The sequence below is a fragment of the Lytechinus pictus genome, chromosome 4 (assembly GCF_037042905.1).
Source record: "Lytechinus pictus isolate F3 Inbred chromosome 4, Lp3.0, whole genome shotgun sequence".
In the NCBI taxonomy this organism is placed as follows: Eukaryota; Metazoa; Echinodermata; class Echinoidea; order Temnopleuroida; family Toxopneustidae; genus Lytechinus; species Lytechinus pictus.
The window spans coordinates 1,236,849-1,256,089 of record NC_087248.1 but is presented as its reverse complement, the minus strand read 5'-3'; the positions used below and the strand labels follow the sequence as shown (position 1 = coordinate 1,256,089).

At 36.2% G+C, this 19,241-nt stretch overlaps 1 protein-coding gene across 1 annotated transcript; it reads right to left on the bottom strand.

Moving 5' to 3' along the window:
• Positions 1–1,567: 1,567 nt before the first annotated feature.
• Positions 1,568–9,028, bottom strand: LOC129258585 (ashwin-like). The gene is made up of 4 exons (XM_064098872.1): positions 8,992–9,028; positions 7,446–7,764; positions 6,369–6,714; positions 1,568–5,202 (listed from the first exon to the last, which is right to left on the bottom strand). The coding sequence occupies exons 1-4, from the start codon at positions 9,026–9,028 to the stop codon at positions 5,137–5,139; spliced, it is 768 nt and encodes a 255-aa protein (XP_063954942.1). The 3' UTR covers positions 1,568–5,136.
• Between the last annotated feature and the right edge of the window lie 10,213 nt (positions 9,029–19,241).

Genomic DNA, 19,241 nt, shown 5'->3' with positions numbered 1-19,241 from the left:
TGAACTTATCCTGACTTGTATCACCAGCCTCCGGGTACAAATTAAATCAACCACATTTTTGTTTCGAGGGGGGGGGGGACCTGCTAATGGAACATTGATCAGAAGCAGAAATAAAGAAGAGAAATACTAATCTACTAACGGAGATTGGAGAAAGAGCATGGTTGGTTCGTAACTTGAAGCTAGAATCTAAATATGTATTTTATTTGAGGCGGGAACAAAATTATCATCATCATGCACTTATTTTATAATACATAGGCATGCATTCTGATTTAATATTGATAAATATTTTATACTTGCTTCGATTTGCATTTGTCTCAAGCATGAACCCCATCTTATTTGAGGTTTCAAGCTCTTGTTACACTCAATGGGAGAAAATCAAATCCATGCCAAGTGCCAAATATATAATCCGTTTCTCCATTATATACAAAATCCTCAAAATAGATACAAATTTCCCTGATTCAACGGTTTCAATGAAAGAGTTTCTTCTACCAATTTTAATGACTTTTCAGGAAATGGGAACTCTTCCAGTGGCAGAGTCAAAACTTTTTTTTCTAAAATAGAATTATAGGGGTAAAAGTGAGTCCGATTTTGATATTCTTATCTTCTTTCTGCCCATGCCCTTTCTCTTCTTTCTTCTTATATTTTGTTTCCCTAAACATCACAGAGGGTGGTCATCCCTTGCCCCCCTTCTGTCTTAAGTGACATAAGCTTTTGTCTTTAAGGCAAAATATTACTTTGAATAATACAATAATTCAAAATCAAATTATCATAGATGCGAGTCACACAGAATGGAAAGAATAATCACTTTATCCAACCTTCTCAGCAGAGAGACCTTCATTTTACTATGCCAACAAGTCCCATCAAGTATGTTCGGTTACCAGCCCCCCCCCCCCCCCACCTCTGTATTGTGATCTAGGCCTACATCTCACATCCAATACTGACAAACTCCTCATCACTGGTCAACAATCACTTTCATCAACCACAACACAATATCAATTAATCAATAAACAACATCTTACACATAATTGCAAACATTCTCTCACTCCCATATTACCCTTGCACACAATGCGAGGGACTTGTAATATCTGATAAAGGTTGTATAACTTTTTTCTGGGGGGGGGGGGGGGTTCATGAAGATGTTTTAAACTCTAGGTTAAACACAGCTTTATAAATGATTGGCAACCCATTTCTTGTGCTACATGTAAATCATAGATCTTCTCTGTTTAAACATAATCGGAGTTAATTTCTGATGAAATATTGTAAATAAAAAACAACAAATTTGACATTCACATACTCCTTAACGAGGATAATTTGATTTAATGAAATCAGACTTTGGCTAATGAGAATTTAAAAGATAAAGGATCACGGGTCATCATAAAGCCATGCATATCTTATGAACACCATTGTAAAACACCATCCAGGCAAATGTTTGTTTTACATAATGTTATCTTTATGACCCATGGTCAATCACAATATCAAAATTAGAAACGCTTCTTTCTCGACACCAAAAAAGAAATATTCCTCCACAGGCACTTTTCAAAAAATATAATTGTTTAAAAAACATCACTTTTTATTTTTTATTATGGGAGACAGGTGTTCTCTTCCAGGATCTTCACCTTTTACACATTTTTTTTAAAATCCAAAACTCTCTGTTACATATCTGTATCTGGCCCTTATTCTGAAATCTGGTTTAATTTTTGAAATGGTACAAGTTCTTGTTAAATTTATGGAAAGTAGTAAATTCCAAAATTTTATCTATATTGGGCGTTTGTTTTGTTCTTTCCTCATGCTTTTACATGGAAAATATTTTTGTTGTTATTCCCAGAAAGTTTGAAATGAATACAATACAAAACGTGCTAACAAACTAAATCACTGCTGTCAGAGATTTCTATTACATTAGGCTATCTATAATTTAACCATAACTTGAGACCAGAGTCTGAATCAAACTTGAGACCAGAGTCTGAATCAAACTTGAGACCAGAGTCTGAATCAAACTTGAGACCAGAGTCTGAATCAAACTTGAGACCAGAGTCTGAATCAAACTTGAGACCAGAGTCCAAATCAAACTTGAGACCAGAGTCTGAATCAAACTTGGCACCAGTGTCTAAATCACAACTTGAGACCAGTGTCTGAATCAAACTTGAGACCAGTGTCTGGATCAAACTTGAGACCAGTGTCTGGATCAAACTTGAGACAAGAGTCTGAATCAAACTTGAGACCAGAGTCTGAATCAAACTTTGAGACCAGAGTCTGAATCAAACTTGAGACCAGAGTCTGAATCAAACTTCAGATCAGAGTCTGAATCAAACATGAGACCAAAGTCTGAATCAAACTTGAGACCAGAGTCTGAATCAAACTTGAGACCAGAGTCTGAATCAAACTTTGAGACCAGAGTCTGAATCAAACATGAGACCAGAGTCTGAATCAAACATGAGACCAGAGTCTGAATCAAACTTGAGACCAGATTATGAATCAAACTTGAGACCAGAGTCTGAATCAAACATGAGACCAGAGTCTGAATCAAACATGAGACCAGAGTCTGAATCAAACTTGAGACCAGAGTGTGAATCAAACTTGAGACAAGAGTGTGAATCAAACTTGAGACCAGAGTCCTAATCAAACTTGAGACCAGAGTCCGAATCAAACTTGAGACCAGAGTCTTAATCAAACTTGAGACCAGAGTGAGAGTGTGAATCAAACTTTGAGACCAGAGTCTGAATCAAACTTGAGACCAGAGTCTGAATCAAACTTGAGACCAGAGTCTGAATCAAACTTTGAGACCAGAGTCTGAATCAAACTTAAGACCAGAGTCTGAATCAAACTTTGAGACCAGAGTCTGAATCAAACTTGAGACCAGTGTCTGGATCAAACTTGAGACCAGAGTCTGAATCAAACATGAGACCAGAGTCTGGATCAAACATGAGACCAGAGTCTGAATCAAACTTGAGACCAGTGTCTGTATCAAACTTGAGACCAGAGTCTGAATCAAATCCCAGTTCATTATACAGGCAATGATTTCCCAGAGCAGAAAAATATATATTTCCAAGATGCACTGAATGCAGGGTATCAATGCTGAGTTTACTAACTTCAGGAAGGTCAATTATACAAATAAATCAAAGGTCACTTAAAAATACCTTAATGATAATAATTACCCAGGGTAGCCACTTCAGTTCCGAAAACTGTTCTCCCAGAGGGCCCTGCTATTATCATTACCCGGCTAAGCTAGGCTACCGATTCAGGTGCACACAGCTTTTTGAGGAATTATTTCCTGCCGGTACCCATTTACCTCACCTGGGTTGAGTGCAGCAGTGTGGATAAATTTCTTGCTGAAGGAAAACATGCCACGCCTTAAATGATTTTCACTGACCTTTGCAGAAAAAAAGAGTCACCCTGAGCTTTTCTTTGACGTTTGGTTCTGGGTAAAGTATTTATTTATTTTTTTACTTTTAAACATTTGACCATTCCTGAAATTCTATGACTCATATGAATCCTCATTTTTTCATCGTAAAAAAAAAAAAATCCCAAACTTTTTCAACATAAAACTATGTTGAAAATGATTTCTCAGGATGACACATATTGCATTCGAATATGAAATTGAGTTAAAACATAAATGAGAATTTCAGTTTGTATATATAACATGTGTATTATTTTTCATTAATACACAATACATGCAACAGAGCAAGATACTTTGTATACACATCGTATATAAAGTGAAACATAAATTTGAATTAAAAAACAAACTTGGCTATACAAATTAATTTATTTCATTGACATTATAGTTTGTCTAAAGCTTTGGTAAAGGATCAATAATGTGAATGAGAGTATCATATAACATGCCAATGATACAAAAGTGGAGCAGTTTTTCTGACTGTTAGAATTTAGATTTGGCATTTTCTCATCCGCCAGAGTTTGAATGTGACATCTATCTAGCGCCATGTTTTTGTTTTTATTTAAAATAGCAATTTGAGCACTTACTTTAATAAATTTATTAATTGGATACTAGAAAACTACTGACAAAGATTATATCATAAATTTTCTACCCAGTCCATGCTTGACCAGGGGTTATATAAATATTACTATGATATATACTATGCATTCATTTTGTTTTGATCAGGAACCCACTTGATCAATGAAGAAATACATGTACTAGTACCTCTTTTTTTAACGACCTTCTCCTGCATTCCTCTGAATGATAATTTTGTTATAATAATGCATTTGGTCGATATTTAAATTGCTTATATTACGACCATTGTATTATTGTTTTGTTATGTACTTATTACCTTTGTATGTTGTCTACTAATCTCTGATGTGAATGCAGAAATAAAATAAAATAAAATCAACCCAATCAAATTAAGAAAAGGGGCCCAAAAGGTGACTGCATGAGCAAATCTAATACAAATTCTGCTTCTGGCACAAATTTTAAAAATATATCTTTATTTTTACCATTTCAAAAGCAATTCATTTCAAATCATTTATGATTGATATAGTGCCTCCGATGACTTCCATTGGAAAAAAACAAGGTGAGACAAAAAGTTGTTGAAGAAAAGTTGCTCAAGTTACTTATTGAGTTAGAACAAAATAATGAACCAGAAATTCCACAAAATAGAGGTTGACAAAAGCATACAAACTAGAATGAAATATTTCATGAGTGTTAAGGATTTTAAGACCTGAGGGTTTTTTTTAATGCCAAATGCTAGCAGCTGCCCCATATGACTCAGTAAATACTCTAAGTATACTACATGATTTTGGCATTATTTATATTCTGAGCACTCAAAATAACCAACAACTTTCAACTAGAAATTTTTGTCTATGCAAAGTAAATTTCATATTTCATGATACATAAAACCTTTTATACCCTACATATAACGCTTTAACTGAGGTTGTTGCACAAATTAAACCCCTAAAAATAAGATTTTTAGCAGGACTACTATGTGAAAAAGAAAATCAAGATTTAAAACTAGTCATATCTACAGTCCATATCATTTGGAAAAAAAAAATCATTCTCATTGTGATATGACTCTATTGTAAAAATACTCTTATAATTAGCTTGTACTGTTTCCACACAGTGCATATACAGTAGTTAACTTTAAAAAGGCATTGATCAATAAATTAGATTAAAAAAAAGGTAGACATTGACTACGGCCATGAAATCTTCTTGATCTTTGGTTTAGGAGGGGCTCCTTCTGAAGTATCCATTGGTTTCTGGAAGAAACAAAGAAAAAATAAATTTATTCATAGCATAATCTCCACAATGTCAGAAGAACAAACAAATAACAAAAAAACCAAGTGGAACGCCTCTGGCAGTCTCGCCTGCATTACACGATTCAATATAGCAGCAGTGCTGACTTTGAAAACAGCTATTGAATACTTATTAAAAAAAAAACACTCATATGATAATAAAATACTGTCCATTGACCCAACATGACCTTTGACCATGTGCAAAACATAGTTGATAACCCTTACACTGTATGTCTATGTTTAAAATGTGTAGATCCATAAACTTTAAAGTTATGATGCATACTAATATTCAACATATACCCCCAACATGGCCAAAGTTCATTGACCTTAAATGACCTTTGATCTTAGTCACGTGACCTGAAACGCACACAGAATATTCAAGGAGACATAGTTACTCTTATATCCAAGTTTCATTAAACTAGATCCATAAACTTTTAAAGTTATGATGACAATTCCCCAAATACCCCCAACATTATCAAAGTTTGTTGACCCTAAACGGCCTGTGTTCTTGGTCATGTGGCCTGACACTTGCACAGGATGTTCAGGGATACTTAATTGCTCTTAAAGTTTCATGAACTAGATCCATAAAATTTCAAAGTAATGATAACAATTTCACAAATACCCCCAACATGGTCAAAGTTCATTGACCCTAAGTGACCTTTGACCTTGGTCATGTGACCAGAAACCCAGGCAGGATCTTCAGTGATACACTATTACCCTTATGTCCAGATTTAATGAACTAGGTCCACATACTTTCCAAATGATAACATTTCAAAAACTTAACCTTGGTTAAGATTTCAATGTTGACGCCTATAGTCTCGCTCTGCTATGCAGGCGAGACAAAAATCAATGGGCTGACATTTGTCAGAGTGATTTGCATTGAAAAGAATAAAAAATTCCTGCTGGAAATTTATTTGAGTAAAACTGCAGCACAAGTAAAATTCTGTTCTGTGCCATACGTTTTAATGGATCTACACATAAAAGCCTGTTTCTCTGCTGGAGACTCAGCTCAGCCTAAATATTTGGGGAAAAAGCATAACATAATCATAGTCAGTCTCTAACAAACAGATAAATTTTACCCTTTTTTCTTTACTATACATGAAAATATAATCTAGAACCTTATATCTTACCTCTCCATTTTCAACGGCTGAAGGTCTTTTAAGAGAAACATGTCCAAGAGTACCTGTATCTCCTGATTTTGGAAGAGTCTCATGTGATTTTGCAGCAGAGGAATTAAAAACTTTGAGTTTGGTTGATTTGGGAGTGGTGGAAGAAGATGGAGGACTAATGACTAACTTTCTGACTCCTGACGTAGGACTACTAAGGGATGGTGATGTTTTATCAGAAGTCTTCCCAGGAGTGAGTTTGACGATAGATTTAGTCTTATTGATACAAATTGGTGGAGGTTTTAGTCGGCTGGTACTGCCTGCAGTTAAAGGTAGGTCGATGGACATGAGTAGCCCTCCTGCTTGTGATCTGTAATGAACATAACAAATAAACAAATGTATTGGTATAATGTAATAAATTGGAGTAAATAACTGGTGCACGGGGTGACAACAATATACAATTTAAACATGGAATTTTTGGTGAATAGGCGATACAGGTATAGCACACTATTGTAACCAATATATGTTTCAATGTGTTTCAACCAAGAAAAAACAAATGCTATAAAACAGATATATAGACTTTTTTTCATTACCGATATTCAAATAAAACTCATCACAGTCACAACCTGTATAATGTGGAAGAGATCCTTCATATCACAGGAATGTGTTGTTTACATCTTGAATCAACGGTTGACATGACTATCTGAAAGAGGTGACTAGGCCTACTGTTAGTGCTCTTTTAGTGCTAACATAGTTTCTGAGCAGCTGGTACAGGGTTTTTTTTCCAAGCCTTCAATTGATCAAATATACACCAGTCATTCTGGCCTTTAATGAGACATTGCAGGAACTATTGGGTTCTTAAATCAAGCATATATGTACGTCTTAAAATCAAGTAGAAGTCCTTTGATAAAATTCAAATCTATTGCAACTCAGAAAAAAAAATTAAAGAAGTAATTTTGGTTGAAGCATATTTTTTTTAACATCTGAACTTCTCTTCCTGGAATTTCTTGGAGTTCTAGAAAAAAAAAAAAAAATGGGTCTAATCAGACCCTAAAATGGTTGTAAATAAAGAGACATAACTTGATACAAATGTCTGTTTACCTCTTCTGCTGTTTTGAGCTATCCATTGAAGAGCTTTTCTCCGACTCTGATTTGGAGCGAATTCTTCTCACGTTGAGCTTCTTGATGACCTTGGCTGTGATCTGACCTCTTCTATTTGACCTTGGTTGTCTCTGCGGTTGTGGGGTGACCGTCCGCAAGAAAATTTGGACAAGAACATCTTTGTCTTCTTTCTGCTCCCCATCTAGCTTGATGTGCCTCTGAAATATCACAAATAAAGTGGAGTAAGAAAATGAATGAACTTCAATACACAACGAAAACAGAGTTGTTGTACTCACAAATATCAAAGGAAAATGAAAACCTGTGAACCAAAATCAAAGAATAAAATAAATTAAATGAGTAATGGGTATTAAAAATGACCATTTTGATAAGCTACAAAGATAATCACATTGGCAATGCGAACAAGATTGCTGTCTGTGCTCAAATTTAAATTCCCCCACAAGCGCCTCTACCTGTGAAATCGCTGATTTTCTGTGTTATGACTGTGTTTGCAACATGACATAATATTTGATCGATCACACATTTTTTAAAAATTATTACGGGTGCTTAAAAAAACAAGAGTTTTTATAGATGTACAGTACAATGAATCTAGGAATGAGGTTATATAGCCAATATAACCTCATTCTCATCAGCATTCCAGCAATGGACAAAATATTCATTGCTTATTTTCCTCCCCATCCTTCAACCCAAGTATCATAAATTAATGCAACCAAAATATGATTTCAGCTATACGTGCTAAATGTGCTCTCTTGGATTCGTGATTTTTTTTGTCAATTTTCACTAATACCTACTTGAAATAGACTTTTACTTGGCATGTAGGACTCTTATAGCACATCCCAGAACTTGGATCACGAGGAAATATCATTGAGGAATTAGTTATGTGGGATTGATTTTATGTGAATAACTTGCCTTACCCTGGTCATCAGTCCCACCAACCCACTCCCATGCTGTATGTTTATACTGCATGCACCATAGCTCGCTACTAGCTACATGTAATCTACACCGTGTATAGTCTGTCCTTGTGAGGAATTCCCATAGAGATGTATACTAACTACGCTAGAGTGCGGAGTCGCCATAGGCGCGCGTACTTAACGTCTGTGATTGTGTGGAGCGTGGCGGCCATTGCTCGATAGGTATAGATTCGCACAAGTACCCGGATGTACCCATAGCTCGTGCGTTGTAACGCTGTGAAAAGGGGTGCCGTCTCCGGCCTTTATCTTGAAGAAAAGAACACAACCTCATAAAAATCGAAAATATGAATGACAAATTGCATCTCAATACACTATTAGAGTGATTACATGGGGATTATGCTATTAATTTGGCATTTTAAAAACCTGATTTCTCGGGATGAAATTCTAAATAATTTGCATTTACCTGTCCGTTTATAGGCCTGTAATAGATAACAATGTTGATATACTATCATATAAACAATCATATAAAAATAAAAACATACAGCGGACATTAATAGAAAGATTGACAATTAATTCAAAAGACTGCAGTGAATTAGCCCTTCTCTGGATTTCCCTACCTTTAACTGCATCGTCCTCCTTCCATCCTTCCCACATATACGTCCTTTGATTCTATGTTTATGTTGGATATAATTTTGTAATTTCTATATAGGCCTACATGATATGTAACTTGCTTTAATTTGTATGAAATATAGGCCTATCATTTTTATATATTAAGTTGTACAATAATTCTGTATAAGTTAGTGTTTTGATCTACATGCGCTATCAAAGGGCATCTCATTATTGTTCTTGGTGAGCCTCCCGTTACACCATCAATGTTGAAATTTGTGTTATTTGGTGAACGTGCTGATTTTGTTCTTATAGGAACATAATAAATTCCCCAAAATCTGCAGGCCTATATGGCCCGAAAATAAAATATTGATTTAAAATGTCGAGAATATAGCCTAATTTGTTCAAACTTTTCAAAAATGACAGTTTTAATTCCCTTCACTTTAAGTTAGATTTGTTTTAATTCGCTTTTTAGGGGCCGTGTGTCAGGGACCTATCCACGGAGGATTAATCTATTGTTACTGGGGGTGCTGAGCATTGTCACAGCACCCCCAGTAACAATAGATAATCCTCCGTGGATAGGTCCATGCCGTGTGTGCAATTAAAATAACAAACACACCTAAGCAAATTCGCTTTAACATACTGATCAAAATAAAATACAGGGGGCGCGACCGGACCCCTCCCTGAAATGAAAATGAACATTACACATAATAAATGATTGTGATTTTATACACCCCATCACTTTCAAAATCATTCCGCGACGCCGTAACATAATATAATAATTTTGTTCATCCATGGAAATCTTATTTAAAAAAAACTGATCGAATAACCAAACTCAGGTCCATAGGCCAGCAAATGACATTAAAGGAAGAAAACTAGAAAATCAAATTCAGTTATACTTTTAAAATGAAAAACAAAACTGGATATTCAAAACGCGTGTTTATCTGTTTATATGTTAGGCCGGTGCCAGTGCTTACAAATATTTGCCATAAAGTTCATTTATTCAAGCGACACACACACAGTTAATTAACACAATTTCAAGGCAGGTATCAAATTTGAGATTAAATTAGGATTTTTAATATCTTATTCCAAGTATTGTCACTTTTGCAATATTATTGTTTCATAATTATGTTTGGTTTTAGTACTCACAATTTTGCAACCGTTTTCATAATGATAAGTTTGCATTGATGTCTTTCATGATATTAGTTTTATACACTCTTGCAGTAGTAATAATATTCTTTATAGTATAATACAAATTATATATCATAATCCCGCCCCTTTTCTTCTCTCCTTCTCCCCCTTCTTCCTCTCCTTATTATTCTATCCTTGATTTGTTCACATGATATTGGTCCAATCATTATAGGATCAGAAACAACGGCGATAAACAAAATATTTCAGCCAGTTTGCCGATCAGTATATTTTCAGCCAGGGAGAATCAAGTCTATACTTTCCAGAAAATCAAAGTAAAATTGTTTTGCGCATTGTGATTTGTTTACTCTCCGAAGTTTTAAAATGTTTGCAAGGCAATAACACTGTACATAAACATCCAACCCCCCATTAGGCCTCCTGTACATTGCAAAATTGTACGACTGCATGCGCGCATTTGATATGCAAATTTTGCTGTCAACAAACTTTTCTATACATTGATCGCAAGTAAGAAAGTATACTTTTATATACATATTTATAAATATGATGGGATGGTTGCCAGCAAAGGAAATCTAAATCATCAATTTTTAACTGAATCAATGCGTAAATCATTTCCAAATATCAATTAAAAGTCATTTTATGATTCGCGAGTTTTTGTGATGTTGATTTACATCAGCGTGTAAGACATGGGGAAAAGGGATCGAGTTATTATAGGCCCTATTGTGTAGATATATATGGAAAATGAATTATAACAATTATCTAAAGTGAAGAAATAAATTATCAGCAATTAGCATAATAGTAATTAGGAAACTATGAACTATAAAAATACAATCGTGTTTTTTTTTTTCGATACAGCGTCTCAGATGCATCAGACACTGTGATATGGCCTATGAATTTTCTTAGGTTAATGTACATCAAATCATATTAAAACACATTAAATTTATTTATCAGGACCTAGGCCTAAATGTTATTTTTGATATTCATCTCTTCCAAATCATTAGAAAATAGAAGTCATATTAATGTATCGAAATTTTACCTAAGCAAAAACAATTGGGACTTTAAATCGTTTGCCTGTATTATAGCTGTATCGGCCTATATTATGCGCTATAGATAGGCCTATATAGGCCTTTTGACCTCAGTTTTGCTAGATTTTTGTTGTATTTGAACTTTAATCCAGTGCAATATTTACAATTTTGCTTTTCCATATGCTTTCGTGCTCATATGTCATCAATTTGTCATGTTCTGTGCTCATCCGTGTACATGCCCCATAGGTACTGTACGCGCATGGCAGGCTGCGAATACCTATCGAGCAATGGCGGACGGTTTCCACGTAATCACAGCGATTTGACGAAGTACGCCCTCTAGCGTTACTAGTATACATCTCTATGGGAATTCCCCATTGCTAAGGAATACAGTGTGTCTCATTGTTGTGTGTGGGCTCTGGTGAGATCTGTGTGTCGTAAATCTGTGGCTTAGTCATCTACTTTAGTCCTACTACTCATTCTCATCTTCAACATGGCTCCTAGGGGAAATAAAGAGAAAATAAAAAGGAAAATGAGGGATCCACCGCTTCTTTGGTGTCCCTGGTTTTAGCGGACCTTCTTGGAGATGGCAGGCTGGTGGAGCTAGTGGCTTCACATATCGACACCAAGCTTGCCAGACTACAAGAGGTCATTGACCGACAGGAGGCGAAAATTTTTGATCTGGAGAGTCACCGGGATGCCCAGAAGATGGAAATTCGGTTGCTCAAAGAACGACTCGCCTGGAAGGATGATGAAGTATCAAACTTGAAAAGGGACATTAACACCCAAGAACAGTACAGCAGGCGGAATTCTCTGCGCGTCTTTGGGGTTCCAGAGCACACAGGAGAGACTGCTGAAGATTCGGTTATTAAGTTGGTAAAAGAAACACTACAAATTGACATTAACGGCCATGACATTGACAGATGTCATCGGCTTAAGTCAAGAGCACCAAAGAGAAACCGGCAGGGTGAGGTGATCCCCGACCCCATAATTGTGAGGTTTGTAACCTACAAAAAAGATCTGAGGTTCTCTCCCAGCGTCGGAAGCTGGCCAATTCCAGGCGGTCCATTCAGGAGGATCTTACGGCAGCTAACGCCAAGCTCCTGAAGGACACCAGAGATCATCCACGTGTCAAGGATGCCTGGACCCGTGATGGCCGAATTACAGCCCTGATCCCAACCAATGACCCAAACAGAGACATGAAGAAACTCATTAACTCTAAGACCGATCTTGACTCTATTTGAAGTGACTATGCTACTCCGCTTTCTATTTGTTAATCTCGTGTTCACTTTTCTTTTCCATACCCTGTTAAAATTCCATGTATCTGGATTGTGCATTGTATTATTATTTTTATTTTTTGTATATTTTTGTCTATACTCTTTTTTTTTTTCATCCTGCAGTAGTTTAGTATTTAGTTTTTTTAGTTTTTTATAGTTTGTATTCTAATATGAGTATGAATTTATTTGCCTATGATCGCGCTTGTGTGCTCATAATTCTCATGTTTTCTCTTATGTAATGAAAATGTCTTTTTCACCATTTGTTTTCTGGTTTCCTTTTTACTATGTAGCACTATTTTTGCTCTATCATCTGTTCTTGTATCTCGATGACTCAAGTCCCAAGTGATATTGATGGCCAGGGAGAGAATGATATTGCTGATTTCCTTAATTCTACCATGGACTCTTTCGTCTACACTGTTGATGATAATTTTGAAACTATATTGCCTTCGTCAGAGTACTTAACTATTGACAAATTTAAAAATGGCTTTGTTAATGACAATTCATTTTCATTGTTTCATCTGAATATTCGTAGTATTAATAAAAACTTTGATCACTTGAACATTTTATTGCAAGAATTGGTTACCAAATTTTCAGTTGTAGGCCTCTCTGAAACATGGCTCTCAGATAATAGTAACCTTTATTCTCTTCCTGGCTACCACAACCCAGTCGTCAACTGCAGGCACAACAAAACTGGCGGTGGAGTAGCATTGTTTATCTCCTCAACCTTAGAATATCGTGTTACACCTGATCTGAATGTAATGAATCAGTCTCTTGAAACAGTTTTTGTTGAAGTTGTTATCCCTGGTCAAAGTAATTTCATTGTCGGTGTTGTTTACAGACCACCCCAAAGTAGTGTTGAGAAATTTACAGATGAGCTACAAGATCTGCTGTCAAATCCTGTACTTACATAATGTAATGGCAAGAGGGTTTGCTTGTTAGGTGATTTCAATGTAAACCTTATGCAGTATGGTTCCAATGCATCAGTGAATGGTTTTTTAGATGCTCTTGCTTCTTTTAATCTTGTCCCGCTTATCAATAGACCTACGCGTGTAACCGAAAATACTTCAACATTAATAGACAACATTTTCTTTGTTGGTCAACCATCAATAAAATCATTGATCTTAATTTCTGATATTTCATATCACTTTCCAGTAATTGCTTCTTTTCCATTAAGTATAAAAAACTCAAGGAATATGAATGAAAATATTTTTTCTCGTAATTTTGGCTTTGAAAATATGCAAAGATTCAAGTGTGATTTAAATGCAACCGATTGGATTGTTGTCTTAAATGAGTCTGACGTTGAAATAGCTTACAACAAATTTCTTGAATTGTTGACAACTCTATATGAAAAGAATTTCCCTCTCCTAAGCAAGAAACAAAAAGATAGAAGAAAATATCCTCAGATGCCTTGGGTATCCAAATCTTTATTGAAATGTATCAACAAGAAAAATAAACTATTTTGTAAGTTTAAACTAAGGAGAACATTAGGAGCGAAGCAGAAATACTCTTGCTATAGGAATATTTTAACATCTTTACTACGAGACGCTAAAAAATCATATTATGATGAAAAGTTTAAGTCAGTCTTCAAAGATATGAAGGGAACCTGGAAAATTATAAGACAAACGCTAAATTCAAAACAAAAGAGTCAGGGTCCTTCTAAACTTTTAGTAGATGGGGTTTTGACTGAAGATCATGTACAAATGAGTAACGCTTGTAATCAATTCTTCTCATCAATAGGAAATAAATTGTCATCTAGTCTTCCCGCAAGTCAAAAACTCTTCCATGATTACCTTGGTAATCGACTTCCCTGTTCATGTTTCTTTACTCCTGTCGTTGAAAAGGAAGTGATTGACATTGTTCATAATTTGAAAACAAATAAGGCTGCTGGGTATGATGGCCTATCTAATAAGCTTATTAAAGAAGTTATTGATGTTATTGTTTCTCCTATTACCCATATATTCAATTTATCTATTATATATGGAATCGTTCCTTTTAGTATGAAGATAGCCAAAGTTGTGCCGATTTACAAAAAGGGAAACCCTCAGGAAATTGGAAATTACCGGCCCATCTCTCTTCTTACATGTTTTTCTAAAATTCTTGAAAAGATAATTTCTGTTCGTGTTATGAAATTTTTGAAAATTAATAATATTCTCGCTCCTGAACAATTTGGTTTTCGTGAAAAACATACCACCTCTCATGCTCTGTTACATTTTATTGACAAAATTTCTTCCGCAAAAGATAATGGGCTACATACTGTCGGTATATTCCTAGACTACTCCAAAGCCTTCGACACAATTGACCATGACATCCTTTTGTATAAACTATCTTTCTATGGATTCCGGGGTAAGGTTTTGGAGTGGTTCAAGAGCTACCTCTCTGATAGAAAACAGTTTGTATTTTTAAATGGTGTTAAGTCTTCTATGCAGTCAATTACATGTGGAGTGCCACAAGGTTCACTCCTTGGACCTATCTTATTTCTCATATATATTAATGATTTCCCTCAGTCTTCAAAAATCCTTTCATTTATCCTGTTTGCAGATGACTCAAGCATATTTTTTTCTGAAAAGAACCCCTGCAATTTATTGCAAACTATCAATTCAGAATTGATTTCTGTTAACGAATGGATCATTGCTAACAGGCTTTCCTTAAATCTTGTTAAAACAAACTACATGTTATTCAGCAACACCCTAGCAACATTGCCAAATAATATTACAATCAGTGATGTTCAGATTACTGAAGTCTTGAGTACAAAATTCCTTGGGGTACACATTGATAGTAAGCTGAATTGGAAAGTTCACATATCTTATTTATGTAAACTTCTTTCCAGAAATTCAGGAGTCATTAATTCATTGAAGAGTGTATTCCCAAAAAATATTTTATGCATGTTGTACTCAACTCTCATTTTGCCTTACTTGAATTATTGCATCCTTGCCTGGGGTAACGCTGCTTAAGTTCATTTAGATGGGTTATTTAAAGTCCAGAAAAGAGTAATTAGACTAGTATGTGGAGTAAGTTCACGATCTCACACAAATATTTTGTTTTATGAAAACAAGTTCCTTAATTTACATGACATATTTGATCTCAACCTTGGTTGCATTATGTATCAATTAAATAAAAGAGAACTTCCACTTGCCCTTGATTCATTATGTGTTAGAAATGACCAAATCCATTCTTACTATACAAGACAAGTTTCTTTTCTCCACTTGCCATTGGTCAAAACTAGTTTTCGGCTAAATACATTCGTTTATACAGGGCCAAAATTATGGAACTCCCTTCCTTCTTCATTGAAGAAAACAGTTAGCCTTAGTGTTTTTAGAAACAAGTTGAAGACCGATTTACTGAAGAAATACTTATGTGTTAGAAATGACCAAATCCATTCTTACTATACAAGACAAGTTTCTTTTCTCCACTTGCCATTGGTCAAAATATATATATATATATATTTGTTTTTTCTCCACTCACCTCTTTTAGATTTACCACATTTGCTTATTTACATGTATACTATGGTTTCTTCATAATACACCCCCTCTCTTCTATATTTGCTTTTACCTTTTTTAGGCAATTTGCTTCCTCTTATTCACATATACAGATTTTTTTTCTTTCCTACTATATAGTCTTATGTTTTTTCCCGTCACACCTAGCGGATTACCATATCAGTTACACCATATGTGTATATATTTATATATTTTTTCATATACATTTCTTTTTTGGATATATTTATATACATATCACTTATAGATACATATTTACACTTACCTTCTTCTCTTAGTTTGTTTAATGCTTTATCATATATACTTATATGTCTTTTGCACATTATCAGTTGTTCCCCATTCTTTTTTCCCCCCACTCTTATGCACCAGTTTATTAAGCCTTTCTTTGTAACCTGTTTGACCCACCTCTCACTAATTCTCTAGTTATTCATCCCTCTATCACTGTTTTGTTCCAGATCCTGTTTGATGTTGCCTGCCTCATTATCTTAATCCCTCTTGGCCTTACTTACACTAACTTCCCTTTGTGTCTGCCTACTCCTTTTCTTTCATCCCCTTCACTAACCTGATTGGTCTTCTCTACTCACTAATGCCCCTTTTGTCTCCTTGTTTCTAGTGTTGCTGTAGCTTGTTTGTGGTCTATATTATGGTTGTTCCACTTTATATGTTTGTCATTTTGCCTCCGACGAAGATTCTGCTAGGATCGAAAGCTTAGGCCCCTTTTTGACTTTATAATTTACTCCATTGGCTCTCTTTTATTAGATAAGCAGTTTTCAGCAGCTTCCTTTTGCCATTGATCTCCTATTCTGCTGTTGTATCACTCCCATGTGATCCTCCTTATCTAATTTGTCTTGTTTTATCCATATATGTTTGATTTTCTGTATTTGTATTTTAGTGTTTTCTTGTTTACTTTCCTTCCATACTTAAACTTGCATAACTTTGTTTTTTGTTTTTTTCTGGTATCTTTGTCTGGTCGATTTTACTTTTCAGCTTGATTTAATTAACTTTGTGTATTCTTATCATCATTCTGTTTTAGGTCCAGTTCAAATCTACTCGACTTTTCTCATTCTTTATATTTGATTTGTTTTGAATTTCCATTTTCTTTGTTTTACACCTTTTTTATTTTTTTATTCTAGGTCTCTTTCAGCTTGATTCAATTAACTTTGTGTATTCTTATTATCATTCTGTTTTAGGTCTAGTTCAAATCTACTCGACTTTTCTCCTTCTTTATATTTTGATTTGTTATGAATATCCATTTTCTTTGTTTTACACTTTTTTTTATTCTAGGTCTCTTTTCTACCATGACTAACCATCTATCTTTATTTCACCAGCTCAGGAAGATCAAGCTGAAGGCCCTCAAGACCTCTTTTCACCAGGACAATTACAGATTTTATTCCCTTAATCGCATTATACCCACAGGCCTCCAACTTCATTGCACTCCCGGTCTCGGTACGCTCACACCTGAACTTCGCAAACGATGGAACCAGACCTTACATGGAGCTTCAGTTCGATTAATTAACATCCTCTCTGAACAGTGTATTGCTTCTCTTGATTCTTTTTCAGCTGACATCAGTAGCCTGGAAGACGAACTACGTTCTTGCTGTACCCAAACCCAATGGCTTCAGTATAATGATGAAATTGAATCTGATCTCTCTAAACACAGGTCTCTCCTCACTGAACGCAGGAACAAGAAAATAGGCAACCTCACAAAGAAGCGACAACGGTCAAACAGATTTAGACGACATACCAACAACAATGATGTATCCCCCCATTTGGTTGTTAATCTCTCATCCTCCCCTCTCTCCCAAGCAGAAACCTCTCTTCTCTCTAAAGGTCTCAAGTTTTGCCCCACGCCACCAGAAGTTGAACAGATAGCTCTCAGCCAAGACCTCTCTACATTCTATCGCAGGATACGTCTCAAAGAGTTCTTTTTAGATGCACCCCCTTCTGATCCCGAGCCCTTCTACAAGAAAAGCACATGGATTCCACCTAAGAATAGAGTTCCTTCCCTTGAAACTTACATCCAAGCTGTCTCATCCCAAGTTCGCTCCACAGATACCCTCGACACCAGAGCACATGACAACCTTCCTCGAGAAGAACGCCAGGCTCTCTCATCACTCAAAAACAGGTCCGACATCATCATCAAGCCTGCAGACAAAGGATCAGCCGTCGTTGTTATGGACCGCCAGCAGTACATCGATGAAGCCATGAAACATCTCAATAATCGATCTCACTATGCACTCCTCGATTCTGACCCTACTTGTAATTTCTCCCTACAGATCCAATCGACACTGAATGACATGAAAGAACGCGAGTATCTCTCTGAGAAGGCCCACAAATTTCTCTCCCCTACTAATGCTAAACCTGCCCGCTTCTATCTCCTCCCGAAGATCCACAAACCTGGCAACCCCGGTCGACCTATCCTCTCAGGAAATGGTTCCTCAACAGAGAACATCTCCCTTTTTGTTGATTACCACATTAAGCCCCTTGTCTCACGTGCACCCTCTTACATCCACGACACTCCAGACTTTCTCAGGAAACTAAATGACATCAAGGACCAGATACCCGAGACTGCGATCATCGGCACTTTCGATGTTTCTTCACTGTACACCAACATTCCCCACGACGAAGGTATCCAAGCATCATGTGAAGCCTTGGCCGCCAGTGGCCATTCCAGTCCCCCCATATCCGATATCAAATCTCTGATGTCTCATGTACTATTAAACAAAAAACAACTTCACATTCATGGGCAAGCACTACCTACAGATATTCGGTACAGCAATGGGCACCCGGATGGCTCCTTCATTCGCCTGTCTCTTCATGACGAAGCTGGAACAGCAGATGTTAGATTCAGCCCCCTGTCGCCCATGGATTTGGTGGCGTTACATAGACGACATTTTCTTCATCTGGACCAGGGATGAAGACAGCCTCCATACATTCATTGACCACATCAATTCCTTCCACAGGACCATCCAATTCACTTCTGATTTCTCCCAACAGGAAACCCACTTCCTTGATGTTACAGTCCAGATAAAGTCTAATGGTATCACCACTACCCTATACTCTAAACCCACAGATACCCACCAGTACCTCCACTCATCCAGCTGCCACCCCCGTCACTGCAAAACCGGCATCGCTTACAGTCAAGCCCTCAGACTTCGCCGTATCTGCTCCGAGGACCCTGATTTTTCCTTCCATGCCAGGAATCTGCAGAAACATCTCTGTGCTAGGGGCCACGGGGCCAGGGCAGTCCAACTGGCAATTAACAAAGTTCGTTCTCTCCCCAGATCTGAAGTTCTCAAACCAAAAAGTGACAAGGAGACCACCG

Excerpts from the sequence above, each read along its gene's own strand:
- LOC129258585 (XM_064098872.1), bottom strand. The coding sequence starts at position 9,028 with ATGTGGGAAGGATGGAAGGAGGACGATGCAGTTAAAG. Across the intron at positions 7,765-8,991 it reads GGAGGACGATGCAGTTAAAG|GTTTTCATTTTCCTTTGATA; the intron begins GTAGGGAAATCC and ends TTTGGTTCACAG. Across the intron at positions 5,203-6,368 it reads CAGCCGTTGAAAATGGAGAG|AAACCAATGGATACTTCAGA; the intron begins GTAAGATATAAG and ends TGTTTCTTCCAG.